This window comes from Trichoderma breve, chromosome 4, assembly GCF_028502605.1.
Source record: "Trichoderma breve strain T069 chromosome 4, whole genome shotgun sequence".
Classification (NCBI taxonomy): domain Eukaryota; kingdom Fungi; phylum Ascomycota; class Sordariomycetes; order Hypocreales; family Hypocreaceae; genus Trichoderma; species Trichoderma breve.
In genome coordinates, this window is record NC_079235.1 from 2,693,689 (window position 1) to 2,716,459 (window position 22,771).

A 22,771-nucleotide genomic window follows, 5' to 3' on the forward strand; every position below is an offset into this window, starting at 1 on the left:
TTTTTTTTTTTTTTTTTACAGCTTCCTTCATTCCTTTGCTGTTTGCTACCGAGTTTGCTTTTTGTGATTACTTCGACACGTGCTTATCAAGAAACCAAGTGCGCCACGGAAATCGCAAAACTCGCCACTTGCAACAAAACAACCAAACTAGTACCTGCATACATACAACATTCACAAACAAACACCGAGAGGACAACAGAGAAGAATCCAAATCAAACAAACAATCTACTGGTTATCCTATCCATCTCGAGAATACAAAAGCGACGGCATTGCCGTAATCCCGCACCATGAGTGCCATCCTCTCCGCCGACGATCTCAACGACTTCATCTCCCCCGGAGTCGCCTGCATCAAGCCCATCGAGACCCTCCCCGCCGCACCCCAGCAGTCTGCCAACGAAAACGAAGTCATTCTCGATGGACAGCAACCCTCTTCGTCCAATGCCACGCCCGCTCAGATCTCTCTCACAGACTGCCTCGCCTGCTCCGGCTGCGTCACATCCGCAGAGGCTATCCTAGTCAGCCTGCAGAGCCACACCGAAGTCATTTCAACGCTCGATGCGGCCCCGGCGCTGCGCGTAGTAGGACCCGATGCGAGCGGACATTTCACAGTCGAGGGCCTGGAGAATGAAAATGCGAAGCTGTTCGTTGCCAGTGTAAGCTCCCAAACGAGGGCAAACCTGGCTGCTGCATGCGGGCCAGGCGTCTCCGAAAGCCAGGCCGGATATATGCTGGAGAGTCTGTTACGGGGTCCCGAGGGACTTGCAAAAGGAGGAAAGTGGAATACTTCATTCGAGTGGGTGGTCGATATCAATGTGGCCCGAGATGCGACTCTTGCACTCGGTGCAGCCGAGGTCCTCTCTTCCCCCACACCGGGCGTCTCAAGGCCGTCACAGCCAATCCTAGCTTCATCATGTCCTGGCTGGGTGTGCTATGCAGAAAAGACTCATCCATATGTTTTACCACATCTATCCAAAGTCAAGTCGCCACAGGCCCTTATGGGCACCATCCTGAAAACATCGCTGAGCCGGAAGCTGGGCATCTCGCCCAGTAGAATATGGCATGTGGCTGTCATGCCTTGCTTCGATAAGAAGCTAGAGGCCAGTCGGGAAGAGCTCACCGATGAAGTGTGGGCACGCTCTGGCTTGCCTGGAAAGGGAATCCGAGACGTCGACTGCGTCATCACGAGCAAAGAGGTTCTGATGCTGGCAGAGTCAAGGGGCCTCGACTTCTTCAGCATGTCCAAATCCGCATCATCCCTCACACCCTCAATACCCTTCCCGGATGAAAAACTCCAGGCATTCTTGTTTCCAAGCAAGGGCTCAAGAAACCCCTCACGTGTAGCTGGTTCGTCCGGCGGGCTGTTACACCACATTCTCCAAACCAGGGCCGCCCAAACGCCAGGCTCCGAGATACAAATCGTCCGAGGCCGTAATGTTGATGTTGTCGAATACTTTGTCACGGTAAATGGCGAGCCTATTTTCAAGGCCGCTCGGTACTACGGCTTCAGAAATATCCAAAATCTCGTCAGGCGGTTGAAGCCGGCTCGTCCGTCCCGCATGCCGGGCGGAAAGCCCTTTGGGAGTGCTCGCCGCCCGGCAGGGAAAGCTGCCTCTCTCGACTATAGCTTTGTTGAAGTCATGGCATGCCCCGGCGGCTGCACTAATGGTGGTGGTCAAATCAAAGTCGACGATCCCGTGATTCTTGAACGCAAGAACATTTCGGAGAAGCCAGGTCCGCAGGAGCAAAAGGATTGGCTGGCAGAAATCGATGAGGCATATTTCTCGGGCGAAGATTCGCTGGTCGAACACAATGGCTGTGGCCCCGAGAAGGTTGTTGGAGGCATTTCCCATTCATATATAGACGATACCCTGGCGTACTGGTCCAGCATGACGGGGATAGGGTTAGATAGACTGGCTTTCACGAGCTATCGTGAGGTGATTAGCGATGTTGGAAAGGATACAGCCACCGAGAGAGCCGCCCAGCTAGCCGGTAAAGCTGACGGTGGGTGGTAGGTAGCTTTATATAGAAATAATGAAGCAACGATTCAAGTATCTCTGCTGCCACCACGCCGTGCAAAGCCAAAGCCTCCTCTACCACTTCCATCCGGTCCTCTAGGCGCTCGAATTGCTTGGTGCTCGTCTCGCCCCCCCTGGCCTCGCATGGGAGAATCGCTGCCTCCTCGTCGGAGCGACTCTGGCTTCGGGGAAGAGCTGGGGTCGAACAGCTCCCTCCTAGGGCCAGGTTGAGCGGCAGGTCGCCGAGGTTCAAACTGCTGTCCGCTGCTCTCGTTATTGATAGCACTGCTGCTGTTGTTATTGCTGCTGCCACTGCCGGCATTGTTGCCGTAGCTATAGCCGCCGCTGTAGTTCCCACCGCGCCCCCTACCACGCCCACGGTACGACCCTCGTCCTTCCGTCCTCGGAGGCGTAACGGTGCCTGTCCCCGGCGACGACCCGCGCGACGAAGGGGCGGACTCGCCAAAGATCTTTGCTCGGGCCTCGTCGTAGCGCCGCTGCTTCTCCTCGCGGTCGCGCTTCTGCTTTGCGCGTATTTCGTCGGGCGTCATCTGCGCCTGCTGCGGCCGAGCGTCATCGCCGTCGTCGAGGGACATTTGTGCCAGGCCCGTGACGGGGTCCTTCTTGGCGATGACGGGCTTGCGGCTGAGGACCTTGACCTGGGGCTTGAAGGTGGTGGTGAGAGGGACGCCGCCGCCGTTGGCTTCAATGTAGTGGAAGGTCTCTGTTGTCGAATCGCTGTTTCCCGCAAAGCAAAGTCAGCAAAAAGTCATTGCGAGCAGCTTTAGTTTGTGAAAGCATCTTCCATACGCTGATTCCCATAGTTTCCTGTTCGCCTCGGCGTGCTGCTGCATGCGTTCTTGTCTGCTCAGGTTGGGCTGCGGAACGGCCTGCGGCTCCTTCGTGTCTTTACGGTCGAGCCGGTCAGCTTGAGCTTCCCAGTCGTCGTCCCAGGCATCGGGAACGGGAACGCCTCCTGCTCTGCTCATCTTGTATAAGGATAACTGAAAGAATGAATGAATAAGATGATTGGTTGAAGCTAATAAGCAAAGAAACCGTTGAAGGACAGCTTCGAAGCTGAGGAGTCGGATGTTATAACTTGGGTATGCTCGCCAGTCTTTGTTTCCAAGGCATTCGCTGCACAGCAAATCCCAGATTTTCACGTCGTCTGCTGTTTTGCTTCTAGGCTGCCTTGACGCCCTTGTCCAGCTACGTAAATCTGCGCATCGAAGCCCGTGGCTGCATGGATCAACGCTCGCCGTGATGTTCGAGAGGAAGCAGGTAGTCTGCTTTATCGAAGTTGGGATTTGTTTGTGTGGTTATAATTTTGACGCGCGGTACCTGCCAAGTACCGAGGCTGTGGCCCGTTGCGAAAGTAAATTCTGCGGTGTCGGCGCTCCGTTGAAAGTACATCTAGGTATCTATTTTCGGACTTTTTCCTCTGCGCTGGATCCTTTTCCGGCTGCGGGGAGCCATTTGGTGGGGCGGTAACTTCTCAAGGTGCTCTGCAGTTAATTCATTGGCAGCAGGGAGTTTCCTCTGGGTGGCATGAAGTTTAACCAAGCACCTCATAGCCTACATAGTTTGGACGACGATACCCAAAGTTTGGAGTTTCTAAAGTTTCCTTTCTGATAAGAAAAGGTATGAAAATGGATCTACTCCAAAAGTCAACTCATGGGCTGCCCAGTTAATGTATCCTCTTGCTAGTCTCTTTCTCAACTGCCATGGCTGAAGCATCGAGTCCCTCGGCACCTGCAGCCTCAAACGCTTCCAAAAGGCTCAGGGAAGACGGCGAGGCTATCAAGAGCCGACTTTTGGATCAACACTTCCACATCAGTAAGCGGTTTTCGTCCAGTCTCCAAATTTCACGTGCCTCCGTGCTGCCCCTGTGTGTCACATACTGACCGAGAGTATCCGTTGTTTCAAGCCCGCTATGTAGATCCGTTGGTACCACGAAAGACGTCAGACCCTCAAAATTGGCCAAGGGGTGTGACGCCCGAGATGGAGCAGAAGTGGCTGGCTATCATTAAGGAGCATCGTTCTACTAAGACTACCTAGGTTGCTAGGTACGGGATATTAGGTATGGTGGGCATTTGGTGGGAATTGGCGAGGCTTTCATTTTACGATGTAACGACAACGCATAAGGGCTGTATTGTACTTGATTTAACAGCAAACAGCTTTTCTTTACGACTGTAGCCGGCGATAACAGGGATGTTACTCAATATCTGTGTGCTTTACTCTCATTTCGCTCTTGACGCCATACGATGGCTAGCTGCTCTAATAGAACAATAGAACCATCGCAGATGGAGGTAGTAAGTAAAAGGGTTCCTGTCACGTTGGCTTGGCAACGTTGCATTAGCTATTGAACATCCAGCTCTTCCTCGAAATCAATGTCCAGGCACGCTTTCGGCATGTCCGCGCTGGTTAATTGTTGTGTCTATTGTAGTCCAAGGAAGTGTCACTCCCACACTCTGAGATGGAAAGGTGGGTTCAACGATCTCTCCCGGCGATTGTCACACTGTCACGCTAAACCCAACCTCGAGTAACATCGCGCCGTGGCCAGAGTCGAGGGATACAAGAAAATCGCTCTACAACAGCTCACGATGGCCTCCTACAGGACGGCATCGGTGGCAGATATGCTACCGACGAATTGTCACTCCAAAGCAAGCCAGCGGCGCCATGAAATGGTCGTATCTCTCGATTCGCTCTTGGCGAGAGGAGAGCAGAGAAGAGGCTAGAAGGACACTAGAAAATTCTGCAATGCTTAAGGGCTAACGCGAAACCGGCGATAAGACTATTCCACGTGTAGGAATACTCACGACGTCCTTCAGTGTTGGAGTCGAAGAACCAAAACTCAAGTGCCACACTCCAGCCACAGCAGGTTTCTACATACTGATTGTGAGGCAGCGACGCAGAGGCACAGTGCGCAGCCTGTAACGAGCAGGCACCACCGCTAGTTCACGGCGATGGAGCAATGAATACGGCCGTCTTGATATCAGCTCTAGGAATGCATCATGTATGTAACGACAAGATGTGATCCCACGTCAGCTGATTTGCAGCCAGACGAGGCTGAGCCCGCAGCCTCTTCCAGTCTCCCTTACCGAAAGAGCTATCCCTGCCTTGCCTTTCCCCCTCATTTCTTGGAGTAACTCGTGCATGCGGGATGGCGTGGCAAATGCGAGTCTTTTCTTTTTCCGCCTCAGGTAGATTGGGTCTGGACAGCGCCAGACCAACCTAGACGACTTGGCGGCTGGCCGTGTTGGTCGTCGGTAACTTCTGCCTAGCGAGTCGCAAGTGTAAAGAGGCAATGGAGAAATTATCAATCACAAATTCCAGACATTGCGACAGCTGCGGTGGCAAGACTTGAATCGTGGCTGAGTCGTTGCTTTGCACTGTACAGATGGATGCTGTATAATGGAGTTTCTTGTGATAATATGGCCTCTGCGGCAAAGTATATGCACCTCGTGTTTCGAGACATCTGTAATACACGAGAGTGTGCTTGAAGCTCATGGACTATCAAGATATTGCAGGACACCCTTTCGCGGCTTTCTGGTAGGCATTTTTCGTTGGCAGTCAATCGGCCGGGTCTATTGGCTGGGAGGTGGCGGGACAAGTTCCACCAGACAGTGTGATACCCCAAAACCCCAAACCTCCCAGCGGCCCAAGGAAATGTGATACTTGAGGGCCACTGGCTGACGTTACGAAGGAACAAGTGGCTAGTATCGCAACAACAACAGAACCGCGAGCCTCCCTTGCTTCACTAGGCTGGGGAATGGAGGCGAGGCTTCAATACCACCATAACCGGCCAGTGGCGCCCGATCCTGTCGCTCACCATGTAAGATTGTATGCTTAAGGCTGCTTTGAGCAACGAAACATGAAGAGATCAAGCTGTGATCCTTGAATGCTCTCCGCTGTTTGTCCAGCTTATAGCGGGTACAAGAGTGGCTTGGGAGTTGCTCTCACTGGACCTGGATCGTGGACACCATTACCAGATTGCCGGGACTTATGTTGCAGCTCCTCAGCAGCACGGCATCCGTCTTTCTTGACTCACACCGCCACCAAGAACACACGTTTTCGCATGTACTAATCAACTAATGCGATGTACGGCAACGGCACCACACGTGTCATACCTGCTAGGTAGTAGGTAGAGAGCTGAGCCTCTGATTGACGGTGTACTCGTACCTGGATTGATTGGTAAAGAGAGGGACGGTGAATATCTGCAGCCCCGCCTCACAGTATGTGTAGGTATTTCGATGCTCTCTCCACCTCCAGTCGTTTGTATGAAATGCTTCAGTACTGTGCTGTACTGGTACGCACGCAGGTCATCTCCACTCGGTGAAGAAAAGGGCCCCCGACTCCAAAAATGCGATGCTGCAGTTGAGCGGCAAATCAATCGCCAGCGGCCGGCCTGTAGCGTTGTAATGGTGACAGAGGCTGCTCCTCCTTGTCTCGGGAAACGCGGTACCCGAGCCCTTCAAAACCTTGAACGGCGGTGATGTTTTGATTCGCCGCCCGGGCCAAGATCTCGGAAGCAGGCCCCTGTCAAGTTTATTAGCCACCGCCTTGCCGAGTCTATTCGTTTCCACGGCGTCCACGTCTGTATTGGCAACCGGCGTTATTCACCTTTTGCAACGCAGCACGACATGTACAGTACCTTGCTTGAGGTTTTTATTTTATTAGTGCTACCTCATGTAGGCAAGGTATTTAGTGAAGGGATGAGACATTGAACAGCACAGAGGCAAGGGGGTGCGAGCTGAGGTGGTACTTTTGGTCCTCCGTCTTTGAGCCCAAGATCCCGTACTTCTATCTGCATCTGTAGGTACCTGTACTCGGTCCCAACACGGCATATTAACCATCAACCCTCAGCAAACCCCGGATGCGAATACGGAGCCGTGGTGTTGATTTGAGGCTAGCACTTGGCAGTCCCAGTCGATGACCTGTGTGTTTCGGTTCAGCTCATCATCATCATCGCTGGCTGGCTGATCAGCAGGACTCGTTTAAGTACAGGTACAAGTACAGGTACAAGTACAGGTACACGCTAGGCGGCGGGCTGGGCCAGATGCGAGGAGCGCGGTCGCGATGCCGCCATCGCCAGCTCGCCTTCGCTCAATCAATCAACTAGCAGCCGGCCGCGTGGGAACTCCGCAGTGGATGACGGCCTGGCTGGTGGTGGCTGAGAAGTTGCAAATGTTGGGAGGGGGGTCTTAGGTTCCATGTTGTCTTCGGGCCTGCAGGCTGAGAGCCATAGAAATGCCGTTGCCGCACTGGCGCTAGGGGAGCTGGCAGACAGAGGCTACTGCTACAGCGCGCTCCACCCCTACAGCCGCCGCCGCGAGCCCTCCGCTAGCCGGCCCACACACTGTACGGGGCCCTGCGACAGCGACCAGCACTCAGTGGCCCTACTGTACGAGTCCTCGGACTGACGCCTACGGGCAGCTTCTTCGCCTGGGCTCACTTTTGCCCCAAGAATCCATCCATTACCAAACAACTTTTTTTTTCCTGCTCCTTTACGCGCTGCTCCCATCATCCCTCATCACCCAATCTTGTTACTGTATTTTGTCTTCTTCCTGCGCAATCACCGCTCCTGGTGTCGACTCTCTTTCCCTCGACCGACCCTTGGCGAGCGCGACGCCATCCGACTGCAAACGGCGCTGAATCCCTTTCCCCCCGCCCATCCCATCTTATCCAGCGTAGCCTTGAGTATACAATACCGATTGTCCCCCCGCGGCTTCACCATGTCTGGCCCTGAAAGCGCCCATGCCGGAGGTGGCTACGACCTTCTGAGGAGGGCAACTCAAGCAATGATGTCAAAGTACGTTTGTTTGTCTTGTCTTTGTGTCTTTGTTCGTCTTTCAGCCCTTTATCCCGCGCTCTGGAAGTCTCCGTGTCGTTCCGCGAAGCGGCTTGGCCCCGCCATCATAGCTTCTCCCACGATAGCCTTGCGAGCTACCAAGTAGTAGCTCTTCATGGGCCATATATTTGAGTGGGACAAAGCAAATCATATTCACACCTCATCTGCTTGTTTCACTTGTTTGTTATTGCCAGTTTCCCGTCGAGCCAGGAGGAGGAAATCAACCATGACTGCGACTCAACTGCCGGTGGAGATCTGGCGCGCAAGTGGCGCTGGGTTTGACACAAAGCACCCGATGTTGGGCGTTGAAACAACTTCAACAATGTCTCGCGACTCGACTACTTGAGCCAATGACTGGTGGTTTGCCTGGTGCTTCTGGCATATTCCAGTTTATGCTCCGCCTTGCAGCCTTTCCGCTCTGATGGAAGCCAAGAGACAGGCATTTCACGCAACGGCTTATCAAGCCCGTGGCGGGGTGTCTTATGAGCTTACTGCTATCAACCACTCGTCCTTGCGGGCAACCCGAAAACGCTTGCACATGCCAATCGAAGGGGAAAAAACTTCTCTTACATGGAACCAAGCTTGTCCTGGAAACTACGGCTATTTTGCGGAACCATGTTCGTCATACCCTGGCGCTTCAACTCATATCCAGGCCCAACCAGGATACGGCTAGGAAAGCTACCCGTCCGCCTTTGAGCGCCTCATCTGGCCAATTTCCTGACTCATGGTCGACCCCTCCGATTCACAATCACTGCCGGAGTCTTATTCTGCGAATCTGTTCTGTTTCACTCTACGAGCAGATTAGTAAAGAACAAGACACCCTTTTCAAAACTATCCGGACCATCGGCCGCTTGGCGCTTCCAGAGCCTCTTGAAATTTTTTTCCCTTACTATCTTCTGCACAACCCCGCCACAGCATGCATGCTTTTAGGCCTTCTACTTCCAGCCTTGACCAAGTTTTTGATATCCCCACTCGTCTAAGTGGCCGTACCGGAGCAAATTTCATCTCGTCATTCCCCTTTCTTCGCGCCTGTTGCGCCCGGCGTTTGTACAGCCGGATCCGCTCTCGGAATTCCCATCTCTGACTGCTCAGCCCTTGGACTGTCCGGGTTGCCTGGCCGGCCGCCTCCGTGTTTTCCTCGTCCGTTATAATCAATCTTTCCCCCTAACGAGTTAGTGCACATCACGACTTCAATTCCCATCCATCCTTTCCTTGGCGCCAGCCGCGAACTAGTGTTCCCACTTCAATCAACCATTTCCCCGCGCCATTGTTGATTTTTTGCCTAACCAAATCTTTTTATCATATTTTTCCTCGTTGCTTTTTCTTTTTTCCGTTTCTTTTCCTTATTTCAGTTGACCATGCAGGGTACTGACAATTCCGCAAGAACCGCCGCGACGGACGAGGATGGCGCGGATCACATCGGCTTTGAAACCCCTCGATCCGGCATAGCCACTCCTCACCCCGACCCTCAAGATAAACGCCTGCCCGGAATCATGAGCTACTTTGCCCAGGTTCGTGAAGACCTTCCTGCAAGCCAGGAGAGCTTTTCTACAATGTCAATACCGGAGGGAGGCGTGCCCTCGGCCCCGATGCAAGGCCAGCAGTTGCTGGACTCCTTATCCACAAAACTACAGTCACTCGAGCATGCTGAAAGCTCTCAGCCTTGCGGACAAGAAGCTCGTTGCTCCCGGCAGTCTAACTCCTTGACTATTCGCACGCGCGCTAGCCAGGAAAAACTGACGGGATCAACAAACTCTTGTCTACCCTCCGTCACTTCACACTCTTCCTCCTCCTCTACGAGATCTGCAGCACCAGAAACTACTTTTTCGGACGAGGAGATTAGGAGTGCCGGTTCATCAGGCGCTTCTAGTCGCTCAGAAACAGTAAAGTCTATGGGTTGTTTGCAAGATCGTCCACTTCTTTCCCAATTATCTACCCGTCCTTTCTCAGATACCGCCGCCGCATCAATTCCTCATCCTGTGCTACATACACAAGCTCACAGGTCTTCTTCTCAAACTCTACACTCACAAGATGTGGCGGGGCTTGGCACAACTCAAACTAAATGGTATTCGCTTCAAGGACTGAAAGAGCTAACTCGTGGTATCATATTCAAGAGCGGCCCGCCCACTCCTACCAGGGCCCTCTCTACAGCCCAACCAGCCCCAGACAGTAGGGACACCACTCCCAATGGATCCGGCACTGATGGCGCCGAGACAAGTGGCACGCAGACTCCCAAGAACTCTGGAGCCGCTCAGTCGGCCAAGGGGAGATTGACCATCAAGATCGTTGAGGCGCGAGGAATTCGCAAGAGCCGTGACCCTTACGTCGTGGCCGTGTTCCAGCGGAGTGAGCTCATCTCTGGTGGACCTCATGCCATCGAGGAGGAGGAACATGTCATAGGAACACCGGCTGGTCTCGGCGCAATCCCAATGAAGCGTCAAGTAAGCGATTCTGGCAGGCCTATGGCAATCCCAATGCGCAGCCGTCAGAGCAGCAACACCAGCATTAGTGACTACAACACATTCCGCAACCGAACCTCCCGGACCCTTTACTCAAGTCCTAAGTGGGACGCAGAAGCTGTCTTGTAAGTTTATCCATCATCCCACTCGCAGTCGTTACCACCGTCCACCGTGGAATTAGGGATGCTAACCGTCATTGTAGCGATGTCGTCGATTCGGATTTGCAGGTAGACGTTTCGGTATATGACCATGCCGCAAATGGAGAGGATTTCCTGGGCCATGTCAACCTCGAGGCCAAAAAGGATAGCCCTGTCAAGGGATGGTTTGCGCTGCAGGGACACGCAAACACCACCGTCGACAACATTCCGACGGGCGAGATATTTGTCGAGGTCACCTACCAGAGGACGGAAAGGAAGCACTTCGGTCCCACCGACTTCGAGGTCCTCAAGCTCATCGGCAAGGGCACTTTTGGCCAAGTCTACCAAGTTCGAAAGAAGGATACCCAACGAATTTATGCTATGAAGGTCTTGCAGAAGAAGGTCATTGTCCAGAAGAAAGAGGTTGCACACACCGTGGGGGAGCGAAACATTCTCGTTCGCACAGCTACGTCTGATTCGCCGTTCATCGTTGGACTAAAATTCTCATTCCAAACACCATCTGAACTGTATTTGGTGACCGATTACATGTCTGGTGGAGAGCTGTTCTGGCACCTCCAGAAGGAAGGCCGATTCGATGAGAAGCGAGCCAAATTCTACATCGCCGAGCTTATCTTGGCAATTCAGCATCTCCACAACAACGACATTGTCTACCGAGACCTCAAGCCCGAAAACATTCTGCTGGATGCGAATGGTCACATTGCGCTTTGTGACTTTGGGCTGTCCAAGGCAAATCTCACAAAGAACGACACCACCAACACCTTTTGTGGGACTACGGAATACCTCGCACCTGAAGTCCTTCTCGATGAGTCAGGATACACGAAAATGGTCGACTTCTGGTCGCTCGGCGTCTTGGTGTTTGAGATGTGCTGCGGATGGAGCCCCTTTTACGCCGAGGACACCCAACAAATGTACAAGAACATTGCCTTCGGCAAGGTTCGGTTCCCGCGTGACACGCTTTCTCAGGAGGGCCGCAACTTTGTCAAGGGGTTGCTTAATAGAAATCCCAAACACAGACTAGGAGCAACAGACGATGCTGAAGAGCTTAAACGCCACCCCTTCTTCAACGACATTGACTGGAACCTCCTCGCCAAGAAGCTCATCTCTCCACCCTTCAAGCCAAAGTTGAAGTCGGCAACGGACGTGTCATATTTCGACCCAGAATTCACTACCGCCCTGGATCAGAATGGCTCTCTCAATGAGCGAGCTGCTGCACTGGCGAGAGGATACGCCGCCTCTACACCGCTCTCACCATCGGTGCAGGCAAACTTTCATGGGTTCACCTACGTTGATGAAAGCGCACTGGATGATCACATGCGTGACTTGTCGAGAAACGACGACGAAGATATGGATGACGCTCACGCCAACGGTGACGATGATTGGGATAATCTAGAGGATATCGATCCCCGACAGGCCAACAGGATGAGTGGCATTGTCAAATCTGGACACGACGAACAAATGGTTGGAGGCGCGCATTTTGACCCGTAAATGGCATATCGGTTGGTTACGGCACACGGGAGTGGAAGGTCTTGCATGGCGTTTGTTTATTTTCCCCTGTTTAGTTTTCCTTCGTGTCATGGCAATGCAGGTCGACTTTTGTACCTGGAAAAAAGAAATTGATATCCCGAAAAACAACCACGACGATGTCGATACAAACGGTTAATCATGGCATGAATTGCATCAAGGGGTTGGTTGGGTTTTGCATTTTGCGCGTTGTTCCATGGCTATCTGTGCAGGAAAGGATCCTGGAGTTCAGGTTGAGCCCGAAGATGTATGATGATGATGATGAAATGGAATTGACTCAAAGTGCCAGACTGCTCGCACAAATGTGAACAAGTCTGATGCAGCAGATTCCAGAGAACATAAGAATGGAAAAAAGAAGACACAAAGAAAAAAAAAAACTATTCCGGCATTGAAAGAGAAAGAAAGAGAAGACTTCACACACCACACAAGATGTAACAAAAAAGGGAACCTCGGACAGAAGAGAGGGTCAAAAACAAAAGCAAATAAGCATTTACTTTTTTCTTTTTCTTTTTCTTCCTTAGGCTAGTAGGATCATGCCGCCTTGCATCTCATCATGTCTTTTGTTCGTGCGCGCCATTTCGGTGAACTTTTTGCCTCTGGCGCGTGTGTGTAAATTCATGATGAACGAACGATGAGAGAGTAATAACCGAAGAAGGGAGCTTTTAGTAATCTTGGAAAACGTATATATATTTAATTAATATCATTTGCCGGAATGACGAGGCTACGATATGATATGATGCGATGTCAACTATTGTGTGGTCATCATCTTAATTGGAGGTGAATATTGCTGTTCATCATTGTAATCAAAAGTGATTGCCGTTGAGATTCCACATGATTGTGTTGTTCCTGGACACTTACCACAAGAGGCTCTGAGACAATTCATTCTAAAGACAATTCATTTTAAAGGCAACTCATTCTAGATTATTGTTCACTAGAAGCATGAATGAGATTTGTCACTCTGCACGAGGCGGGCACACATGCAAGTTTGCATATCTTGATTGATATTGGCATTCAGAACAATGTCCTACATTGAATCGAGGGCTGTTTGAGGAAAAATGTACAATGGGATATGTAAAAATGTATCCCTTTTGACAAGACCGGCATCCTTGTTCCTAGCCGCAATCAGCCCGGCCAGGAAATTATGGATTGTCCGGTATGCCACTGCCTCCCCCTCCTGGCTCTTTCTCTCTCTCGTCTCTTCTTCCTCCACTCTTTTTCGTATATCAAACTCCCGCTGAGCGTCAAAAGTGAGCTTTCTGCACTAAACTGACGACGATTTATCCCTTCTTTCTCTTTCCTCCCCTACTCTATTCCACCCAGCTGACAGGATTTTCTCTCCTTGTTTTCATCCAAGAACGCGGTTTTCGATCCTCTAGTGGTGGGGCTCCTCCTCCTCCTCGGCCTCGAGCCAGTCAGGCAGCTGAGCAACGCCAGTAGCGGACTGGGCGGAAGCATCCTGGCCCTCGATCTCAACGGCCATGGACTCGTAGGCCTTGAGGTTGTCGGCAAGGTTGGCCTCCTCGGGAGAGGCAGGGGTCTTGGGCATGGCGAAGACCTGGACCTGGCCTTCAGCATCGGACTCCTTGACGGCGGGGGTCTTGTAGGCCTTGAGCTCCTTGAGGTAGAGCTCCTGAACGAAGTCGGCTAGAAAGATATTGCGTTAGTTGACACGTTCTGGTTGAATTTGCCTTGGTCATGTATATCAAGCTAGTTTAGCTAAGCTGGAGTGTGCAGAGGTGGCGGGAAATAGCGCAACGCTTGTTGCTCGAGTTGTCATGCTATCTCGGCGAAGATGGAGTGTCGGGTTGGTGAGGTTGATGGTTTTGATCAAGGTATCTCCTTGTAGTAAAAGTGGCCAGATGAAGAAAGGTAGCAATCGGAGGTATCGGCTATAGCTTTTGAGGGTATAAAAAGTGACAAAACAGATATTGAGCTTCTTAGGAATTCCCAACCAATGTAAAATACAGTGGAAAGGACAGGCCACCTCCAAGTTGACAACAGACCGACAGCAGGTGATGGATTGGTTTGGACATAAAGGGAAGATATAAGGCGCATTTCCATACCTCGTCGTGAGACGGTTGGGGCAATGAAGCCCCTCACCTGGACGGCATTTGCTCTGGCGGCGCGAGCAGCAACAGCGCGCTACATCGACAGAAACAAGAACCAGTTAGCAATGGACAGTTCCGGGCTGAGGTGTGCAAGGCTTATGCCGGGCCAGCGCATCGCATCGCATCGCATGCGGGGAGGGGCGAAGATGACGATGGCGGCGACGTGGACAAAAAGCCCAGTAAAGAGAGAGGGTTTTTCGCATCGGCTGGGAATGATTGATTGGGAGGGGAACAGCAGGACAGAAAACTCACAGAGGCCCGGGACAGTTGGCTGAGCATCTTGAAATGGCTTGGGCGTTGCTCAATTGGCGGAGAGCAAAAGGGCGGACCCGGACAGAGGTTTGGGGGAGAGAATGGAGACAGGCTGAGGGTTTTGTGAAAATCGTGATGCCGAACACTGGGAGACTTTCCCCGGCTAAAGCATGGCCAGCCAGCCCGTCACGCGGAGCGCCGGGCTTTTTTTCTTCCTCATTTGGTGCTTTGTGCCTGGGCTGCGGCAACTTTTTTTTTTCTTCCTTGGTGCCTCAGGTTATGAGGGATGAGGAGCCACTGCGTCCACTAATTCCCACTGTTTTTGGAGCTGTTCCAGCGCTTCAGCGCCGGAGAGGTCGCTAGAATTTAGCGGGAGCTTGCGGAGATGGGAGAGCTGCACGTGACTCGGAAGAAGTCGCGTAACATCCCGAAGACGACGTCAGGCCACGCAGAAGCTCGATCATGAACATCATCCATTGCTATAAGTATAGTATAGACTATGGCAAATAAACATCAATGGATCTATCTTTGCATTCCACAGCACATACATATTCTGATTGATTTAACTGCTGCTTTTTTTTTTCTTTAGTGGGCGAATTGTTTGCCATGTACATTACTTACTAGGCGTCATCATGCAGGGGAGCCGCTTACATGTACGCACAGCAAATCTCAATGGGCCACCAAGAGCTCCATCAAGCATCTTGCATTACAGTACGGCCAAACTGAGCAGCTCTCTTGGACAAGATGTGGGGCTTGAGGTCTTGATCAGATGTTGATGGCAGCTTTGAATTATACAACAGAACTACAAACAACACGGTTCAGTCCAGTTGAACTGGTAGGTAGACTGTCACACAACCCCACTACACTTTGTTAGTCCTCCTCCTCGCTCTCCTGCTTAGTTATTTTCTTCCCATCATCATCACATTCAGACTCCCAGTCACATAACTTGCTTCGTTGCATTTGAGCTTAGTGCCTTCGGTCTTCTCTTGTGTTTTCTCCCCTCTGCTTGTGATCCTTCGTTTGATCCCTCACATAGACAGTTCCCGATATTCAATTATATGTAAATAATCCGAGATTACACGGTACTTATCATTACAACTGTAGATAGACTTTTTGCATTCAAAAATAAATTCCAAATGTTGAATTAATGATATCATAAAGGCGTAAGCTGCCCGTGCAAACATGATGGCTTACACATCTCTATATACTCGGTATAAACCATTCATTCCCATGTCCGTATTACTATTCAGAAGCGACCGACTCTCCCAATTCAAAGAAAATATTATCTCCAAACGCCAACAGACATACTGTACGTATTTGCATGTCTGTGATTGTGCATGTTAAACGGGGGTATACCAATGGCATCATGTGCCTATTTCAAAACGCTTTTCAACCAAGACCGCATCATATAATCACAACATTCGCCGTATATAAACCTCCTTACGAGGCTTGAGCCACCGATGCATACTCCTGCTTCGACTGGTGCTCTTTCCTGGTCGCTCGGCTCCAGCCAAGAGCAATCGAAGCCAAGTAAATCAGCGTAGTAACGCCAGCCACGACCGAGTAGGCAATGATGTAACGCGTAGGGGCGTTGCCGAGCTGTAAACCGAGACCGCCGTTGACAATGCCAATAATCATGAGCGCACGTCCATACCAGCAGTGAAGGTGGCCAAAGAAGCCACGCTTCTGCGTCTTGAGATAGTTGATGTGGTGAATCAAGCCAAAGAGGGGCTGCAGGCTGATGAGGGGAACGAGGATTATTCCCAAGCGAGAGTGAGCTTGGTCAAAGAACTATAAGGACGAAGATTGTCAGTATGGAAATTCGGATTGGTACACGTAATGAGAGAATAAGAGAAAAGACATACCACGTTCTGGTTTCTGGCAATGGTGACACCAAGTCCGAGTCCAGCCCACATTCCCAGGACAGCAATAGTCTGCCAAGATGCGTGGATATACCACTTCCCGATCAGAGGCATCAAGGCAGCGCCGAGCGGATACATGATAACGAAGATGACCGACATGAGGATGCCGTGGGCACTGGCCAGAGTCTGGTTAGTCGAGCTGGTGGTTACACCTGATACAGCGCCACCATCACCATCACTATCGCCGTCGCCGTCACCAGAGCCGCCGGAGGAGCCGCCGGAGCTTCCACCGCTGTTGCTGTTGCTGCTGGACCCGACAAAGGGGTTTGAGTCGGAACTGATGCTAGCTTGGCCCAAGTTGACGTGGAACTGGGTCATGCTATCGTGTTGTGTGAGAATGGCCGCCGGGTTCGTCGAATCCAAGGAATCTCCCGACTTCCATGCAGAAATCCAGTTCGACTGGCCGGTCAGGTCAAGATTGGTGCAGTTGCCGCACTTCACATTGGCAACCATGTTGCCGTCAATCACACCAGAACCGGCCAAGAGCGTGACGTCGTTTCTGGCCTTGTAAGTGGGCATGACGTGGTTGGCACCCGGCCTCGTGCTGAGCGTAACATTTCCATTACCATCCTGGTACATGATGAACATCTGTGAGTGATCCATCTGAGTACCAATACCGAGTCCGATCCATTGCCAAGATGTGGGAGCCTTGAGCTGGAAGAAGATGTCGCCGGATCCCGCCTTGGCCGAGGCCTCAGGGACTCCCCATTCGAAGCAGACGCCGTCGGTAGGACAGAATGGTGCTGTGACGGCGGAGGCAGCGCCGATGTCTTAGGCAACTCTTGTTAATTACAAGGTATGGCCAGAGGCGCGGAGTAGACGGATGCGACTTACAGAGAGCAGTGGCAGCGGCAGCCAAAGCCGTGCTTTGTGAAAACCTCATGATGTATACCCGCGCGTATGTGAATGCGTCTCTACACTCTGTATTGAGACGTTCGTATGATATGAAATAATATAGGAGATAAGATCGAGAGGGGGTGTGAAGGGAATCGCTCTAGTTTATAACACCCGCCAGGAGTTGTGTGACAAGAGGTGTCGCTGCGGGATGTCACTAGTTACTTGTTGACAAGCGTCTTTCTAGACATCGGCAGAGGGAGCGAGCATTGAATACTTAAATGTTCGAGGCCTTAGTTGGGACAACGATAGGGATGTCTCGGGCTCGTCCGGCTCCCCCCAAGGGGTGAGAAGGGGTGTGTCGAGACGCATTGATGCATCTTCCCCCTGCAAGTCTGTTTCTATTTTTTCCTCTCTCCGGAACCTCTAGCTGCTTTACAAGCCCACCGCAGTCTCCAGCCTTACACCAGATGGGCATTGACTTCGTCACTAGATTACCCAGATGGGTCCAGAAATTAGACTGGAATACCTAATAGTCGCTTGAATCTGTCCGGCTTGGAAACAAGACAAGCCGGAGCCGGACCATAGATGATTTCAATGTTGATGTTGATGACGAAACGAGCCTTGTAGGTACGCACATCTCTTGGCTAAAGAGGTCGTTGAAGGATTGAAAATGGCATAGATTCAACTACCTCCACGCTCGTCATGTTCGCAGCACTAGTTTCAAGTGCAGAGAAGACTAACATTGGGCAGTAGCAGTTGAGGGGAGCATGGCCTAGATCGCAGGTTGACCAAAATGAGGCTGCCTCTAGCGGGGGCACACCCCAACTCTGCAGTCCCAAACCAGCGGGTTATCACCCATGCAGGTTGGAATAAGACAGCAATATCCCGTTAGGGCCTTGGCTCTGTTTTTGCTGGCACCAGTGGGAGACTTCCTCAATGTAATCAAGGACGCTGGTTGGAAGAACAGGCATCCAGGGGTGCTGATGGTTTCTGCTGAACCGCCGTGCGTGTTTCGTGCACAAGGCCTCCCGTCTTACAGCACGGTAGTTGTTCCCCAATCTCAAGCCACCACGGCAGAGACTATCTTTGGGGGCGACGCCGACGCCGTTGATGTAAATCTTCATCATGCCGGCATTAATCTTGCCGTATGCTTCTTCGCTTCGCCCGGCTCTCCTGTTCTATGTGGCCTTCTCAGCGGAGCAATCCATCATCCATCTGCCAAACAAGTCCTTGACAGCAGACCGACGGTAGAGACGGCACGTGCTGACAACCACGACAAGGAAGAGTGCCTGGCGATCTCTTGTTGAGTGTCACAAGCGAGGCGCAGACAGCTCTCAGACGCGCAGCCAGTAGGTACTTCGTAGAGGCGTGGGCGTGTCTTCTGTCTGCTTCGGCCCTTAGCTTGGCGGCAACAGAACGCGAAGTGGCTTACAGTAGTGAGAAAAGGTATCTCAAATACCTGGTATGGGTCAGACATTGAGTGCTGACCTGTTTGGCCCGCCGGAGGATCTAACTGCCCGACCCGGAGCAACATCTAAATTCAAGATTCGTTCTGACCTTGAGCATCCTTTAACGGTTCCTGATCTGATTGCGATGATCTCGTTTCTGTTGTTTCTGCCGTGAAATGACGATTATCGCGATCAAGATGCCGGTATATTCATTGACTTTCTTAAGCTCTCCAGCCACTGCGTTGAGCCGTATAGCCATCACGCCTCTTTGTCGTGTAAGGCCAGCTAAAGACGGGCACCTGGAAAGCTTCTTTGCGGTGCCAGCACTGCCTCGTTCTGAACGGCGCCATCCCGCGCTGGCGCCCGCTGCTTGATATGGCAAGCTAGACGCGGTGGCTTTCTCGTAAAGAAAAGTAGCGAGCAGACTATGCAAACCTTTGTCAAAGTCTAAAGCCTGTTTTGAACTTTTTTTTCAAGGTGTCAAATGGAAAGCAAAAGAGTCCGAATTTGTTCTTGCGAGATAGAAATTGAAGTTCACACACGTCTGAAAAAATGTCCGGTACCTAATAGAACTTACATGGAGCAACTGCAAGCTCTTCGGGCCAATAGCACCTTCCGCAATTGAAGCCTTCAGCTTCTCCCCCACAAAGTATTACGTTGTACTACTCCATATTCCGACTGCCCCGGTTTACATGCCTAGGTACCGACTTACATAACATTGGGGCTGGGGCCATGAAGTTATCACCAGAACCTAGGGGAAAAATAATAATCATAGAGGCAGATACATCGAGGATCGGGTAGATTAGGGGGGAAGGAGCCTCATCCGTATCTCGCAACCAATATCGACGTCTAATACTGCAATTGCACCAAATACCTCTGCCTTTGAACATCTAAATGTCCCATCCATTAATATCTTCCCACTAGCTACTAGCACTGCTACCTCATCTCACTCACCTAGTTTCCAAATCTTACGTACCTATGTCATCTCACAACGAACCACTAACACGTCCCTTACTCGTACTGCGTCTCTCGTGCCTGGAAGCAACGCTGCGCCTCCAGCTTCGGCTACATTGATGTCTTCCACGTTAACAGGGTTCCAGTGACGGATCTCTCTGCTATCTCCGCTCCCGTCTACGTGAGCATACCACAAGTGCCGCCAACTTCAAGGTTGTTATCACCGACACATGATGCCCAGGTCCAGGGGGGTGTGTGCATATGTGATCATGCCCGATCCTACACACTCCATGTTGCTCACTAGAACACGGAGTAGTCTCAAATCTGCGGACTAGTTGCTCAAACTATCCTCTATCCTATGTTGAAGAACAATTACAACGCTTATAGTCTCAGCCACGGCAGTTTGCACGAATGAATAAGCCCGACATCAACTGACTCGAAGTAGTAATACATGTTGATACCGCCAATTCAACGAATAAGCCCGATATCATCAACTGCCTCAAAGCGGCAATACATGTCGATACCGCTAATTCAGGGCAGGCACAACGTACACAAGTCAGTCACAAAGAAACGGTCAGTAAGACCAACCCAGACCTATCTTTCTCTTCAACATTGTCTATATTAGGCTTCATCTCCCATTTCTTTTCCAATGATGTGGAATCACTCACACCATTATTCAATGCCATTGTCTCTATCCTCTGTCATGAATCAACATCAATGATAAGAAACATAGCGCTTACGCAGAAGCACTGGGAGCTTGAAACCCTTTCAAAACATTGATGACCTGTACAAGTTCGCAGCCTATGCTTGAACATCCGCATTGCAAAGGCCGGTAAACCCACGAGTCAAGCTTCATTGCCGAATAGTATTCCCGGCAGGGACTGTGACAACGCCCCTGTGTGCCACACTATCGAGATTAACCCCAGCACTTCATCAGCAATAGAAGCTCCGTCCCAACAGGGACGCGTCATCATTAAACTAAGAACACAAGTCTATCGTGATGCATATTTTTGGAGGATACGAGTACGATAGCAGGTTGAAGCTAGTAGCAATGCGCCAGGACTGTCAAACATACCGAGTATTCCATTTATCTAACTCAGCTACCAACTATGAAAACAAACCAAAATCTCTAAAATCTCTCTTGGGCGCGTGTATCTAGACAATACTGTCTATCCTACTCTCTAGAGAGCCCCGCCAATAAACGCCGGTTCAAATGCCGATGCTGCTGCTACTAATGCTTCTACAGCATCGTCTCTAGTCTATTTTAACGACTTGCCAAATAACCCCCGCTCTCCAGCAGGCTTGACGAAGCCACAAAGCTGAATCCGCCAAACATGTCATCTTTGGATGGGCTGGCCGGCCAAAAGTCCCTAGACGAGACTGTAGGGCTCAGCGAAAGCTCCGTGAATTCAGGCGCAAAATTCTCAGCCAATTCAGGATCGGTGATCATGGGCTGGATGGGTGGCTCCATCTCTCGTGCGGCTAGCTTCTTCCAATCAATCTTGCGAAAGAATCTATGCTTCTTCAAGGTCTGCATATCCTTGGGCATCACAGCACCTAGTCGCTTGTTGGGGTCTTTTCTGAGGAGCCGGGTAAGAAGGTCCTTGGCATCCAGGCTAAGGTAGTAAGGCAGCACGAGCTTTTGCTTGACAATATTGTCCTGGATCTTGGCATGGTTTCCTCCCCGGAAAGGTGGGTTTCCTGTCATCAAGTCGTACGCGAGAGCCCCAAACGACCACCAGTCCACGGCTTTGCCATATTTCTTCCCCAGAATAACCTCAGGTGCCATGTATTCAACGGTGCCCAAAATGGAGTTGCAGCTGTCTTCGGACTGTTCGACTGCCACCTTTGATAGGCCAAAATCCGTCAGTAAAAGATGGCCCTCTGCGTCGAGGAGGCAATTTTCGGGCTTAAGATCACGGTACACTACACCCAAAGTGTCATGAAGGTGGGAAATGGCCAGAAGCATTTCAGCCATGTAAAAGGCGGCCACCGACTCGGAGAACATCTTCTCAGTGTTAAGATGAGTGAAAAGTTCTCCTCCCTGGCCGTATTCCAGAATCAGATAGAGCTTTTCTTGGTCTTGGAAGGCATAAAATAGCTTGACAACAAAGGGGTGCCGGTTCACTGATTCCAAGATCTGCCGCTCCGTCTTGGTCTGCTCAACCAGTTTCTTGTGAACGACTAGAGACGCCTTCTTGAATTGCTTTTGAGCATAGAGCCTTCCGGTTGCGCGCTGCTTCACCAGTACGACTGTGCCATAAGTTCCTTTGCCTAGGCATCGAAGTGGCTCAAAATCTTCCGACGTCATCTTGCGCCTCGGGTTCAACCCACCTTCCAGGGTTCCCATAAAAGATCTCTCGCGCACACTCTCGCTCACGAAGTCGTTCTCCAGATTGACCTCATAACTAGTCGACCCGCCATCAGAAAGCTCACTGCCGGTTTCACTTCGGGCCCCATCTCGGCTCTGGGAGCGGCTTATCTGCCCCAGGCTTGTTGAAGAATTCAGGCGGCTGCCATTTCGAGACGTGGATGACGAGCGCGATCCCGGGTCAAGGCTCAAAGGTTCCATTTGCAAACGCAGTTTGGCGATTCCCGAGATCCTTGGCGAAGCCGTGCCACGCAAAATCGGGCTGCAATTAGCGCTCACAACATCATCGATGCGCGGACGGCCTCGATGAGCTGAAAGGCGTGGGGTGTCGATCCCATTGTCGGAATCCTCATCGCCAGAGGCCGCTGGCGTGATCTGGAAACCACGTACTGTGGATAGCGCCTTTGGGGGAGAGCTCGCTTTCTTGATCATGATGACAAGAAATGCGGCTCACCACTGTGTCGAGATTAGAAGGTGACAAAATGCGATGGCTAGGAGCTTGTCAACTCCTGTCGCAAATCTCGTCGCTTTCAAAGCGTGCCACGGCGGCGCTCCGGATCTACACGATGCGCGGATTCGGTTTGACGCTGGGATTCAAGAAGGCTCGTAACACGCATCTGGTACCTGAAGAAGGATGTGGGCAGATCAGAGGTTTGGTGTATAGGCATTTGCGAGTGTCCTTTTTGTCAAAAGGGAGAGTCTGAAAGAACCAAGGGTATCGTCTTTGTTTCACCAAAAGGTGTAAAGAGGAAGAAGAGAAAGGGAAGCGAAAGAAAACAAGGAAGCAGCGGAAGAGGAAGCCGCCGGCCAAGCCACAGGCTGAATATTTTTAGTAATTGGATCAAAGCAAAAAGTGCATGTGCCGGGCATTTTTT

The 22,771-nt window shown here is 51.3% G+C and overlaps 6 protein-coding genes across 6 annotated transcripts; 2 read left to right on the forward strand and 4 right to left on the reverse strand.

Moving 5' to 3' along the window:
* Positions 1-287: 287 nt before the first annotated feature.
* T069G_07081 (uncharacterized protein) lies at positions 288-2,012 on the forward strand (the record flags this gene model as incomplete). Its single annotated transcript, XM_056174291.1, has 3 exons — positions 288-1,549; positions 1,625-1,694; positions 1,740-2,012. 3 exons carry the CDS (start codon positions 288-290, stop codon positions 2,010-2,012), a joined length of 1,605 nt encoding a protein of 534 aa, XP_056027870.1.
* Positions 2,013-2,044: 32 nt separating this feature from the next.
* Positions 2,045-3,004, reverse strand: T069G_07082 (uncharacterized protein; the record flags this gene model as incomplete). The annotated part of the gene is made up of 2 exons (XM_056174292.1): positions 2,045-2,753; positions 2,826-3,004. 2 exons carry the CDS (start codon positions 3,002-3,004, stop codon positions 2,045-2,047), a joined length of 888 nt encoding a protein of 295 aa, XP_056027871.1.
* A 4,746-nt stretch (positions 3,005-7,750) lies between these two features.
* T069G_07083 (protein kinase domain-containing protein) lies at positions 7,751-11,968 on the forward strand (the record flags this gene model as incomplete). Its single annotated transcript, XM_056174293.1, has 4 exons — positions 7,751-7,827; positions 9,251-9,377; positions 9,981-10,450; positions 10,528-11,968. The coding sequence occupies 4 exons, from the start codon at positions 7,751-7,753 to the stop codon at positions 11,966-11,968; spliced, it is 2,115 nt and encodes a 704-aa protein (XP_056027872.1).
* A 1,408-nt stretch (positions 11,969-13,376) lies between these two features.
* T069G_07084 (ATP synthase complex subunit h domain-containing protein) lies at positions 13,377-14,391 on the reverse strand (the record flags this gene model as incomplete). Its single annotated transcript, XM_056174294.1, has 3 exons — positions 13,377-13,648; positions 14,068-14,146; positions 14,365-14,391. The coding sequence occupies 3 exons, from the start codon at positions 14,389-14,391 to the stop codon at positions 13,377-13,379; spliced, it is 378 nt and encodes a 125-aa protein (XP_056027873.1).
* Positions 14,392-15,804: 1,413 nt separating this feature from the next.
* T069G_07085 (cytochrome domain of cellobiose dehydrogenase domain-containing protein) lies at positions 15,805-17,169 on the reverse strand (the record flags this gene model as incomplete). The annotated part of the gene is made up of 4 exons (XM_056174295.1): positions 15,805-16,155; positions 16,230-16,438; positions 16,484-17,056; positions 17,121-17,169. The coding sequence occupies 4 exons, from the start codon at positions 17,167-17,169 to the stop codon at positions 15,805-15,807; spliced, it is 1,182 nt and encodes a 393-aa protein (XP_056027874.1).
* Positions 17,170-20,789: 3,620 nt separating this feature from the next.
* On the reverse strand, positions 20,790-22,328 carry T069G_07086 (protein kinase domain-containing protein; the record flags this gene model as incomplete). Its single annotated transcript, XM_056174296.1, has 1 exon — positions 20,790-22,328. One exon carries the CDS (start codon positions 22,326-22,328, stop codon positions 20,790-20,792), a length of 1,539 nt encoding a protein of 512 aa, XP_056027875.1.
* Between the last annotated feature and the right edge of the window lie 443 nt (positions 22,329-22,771).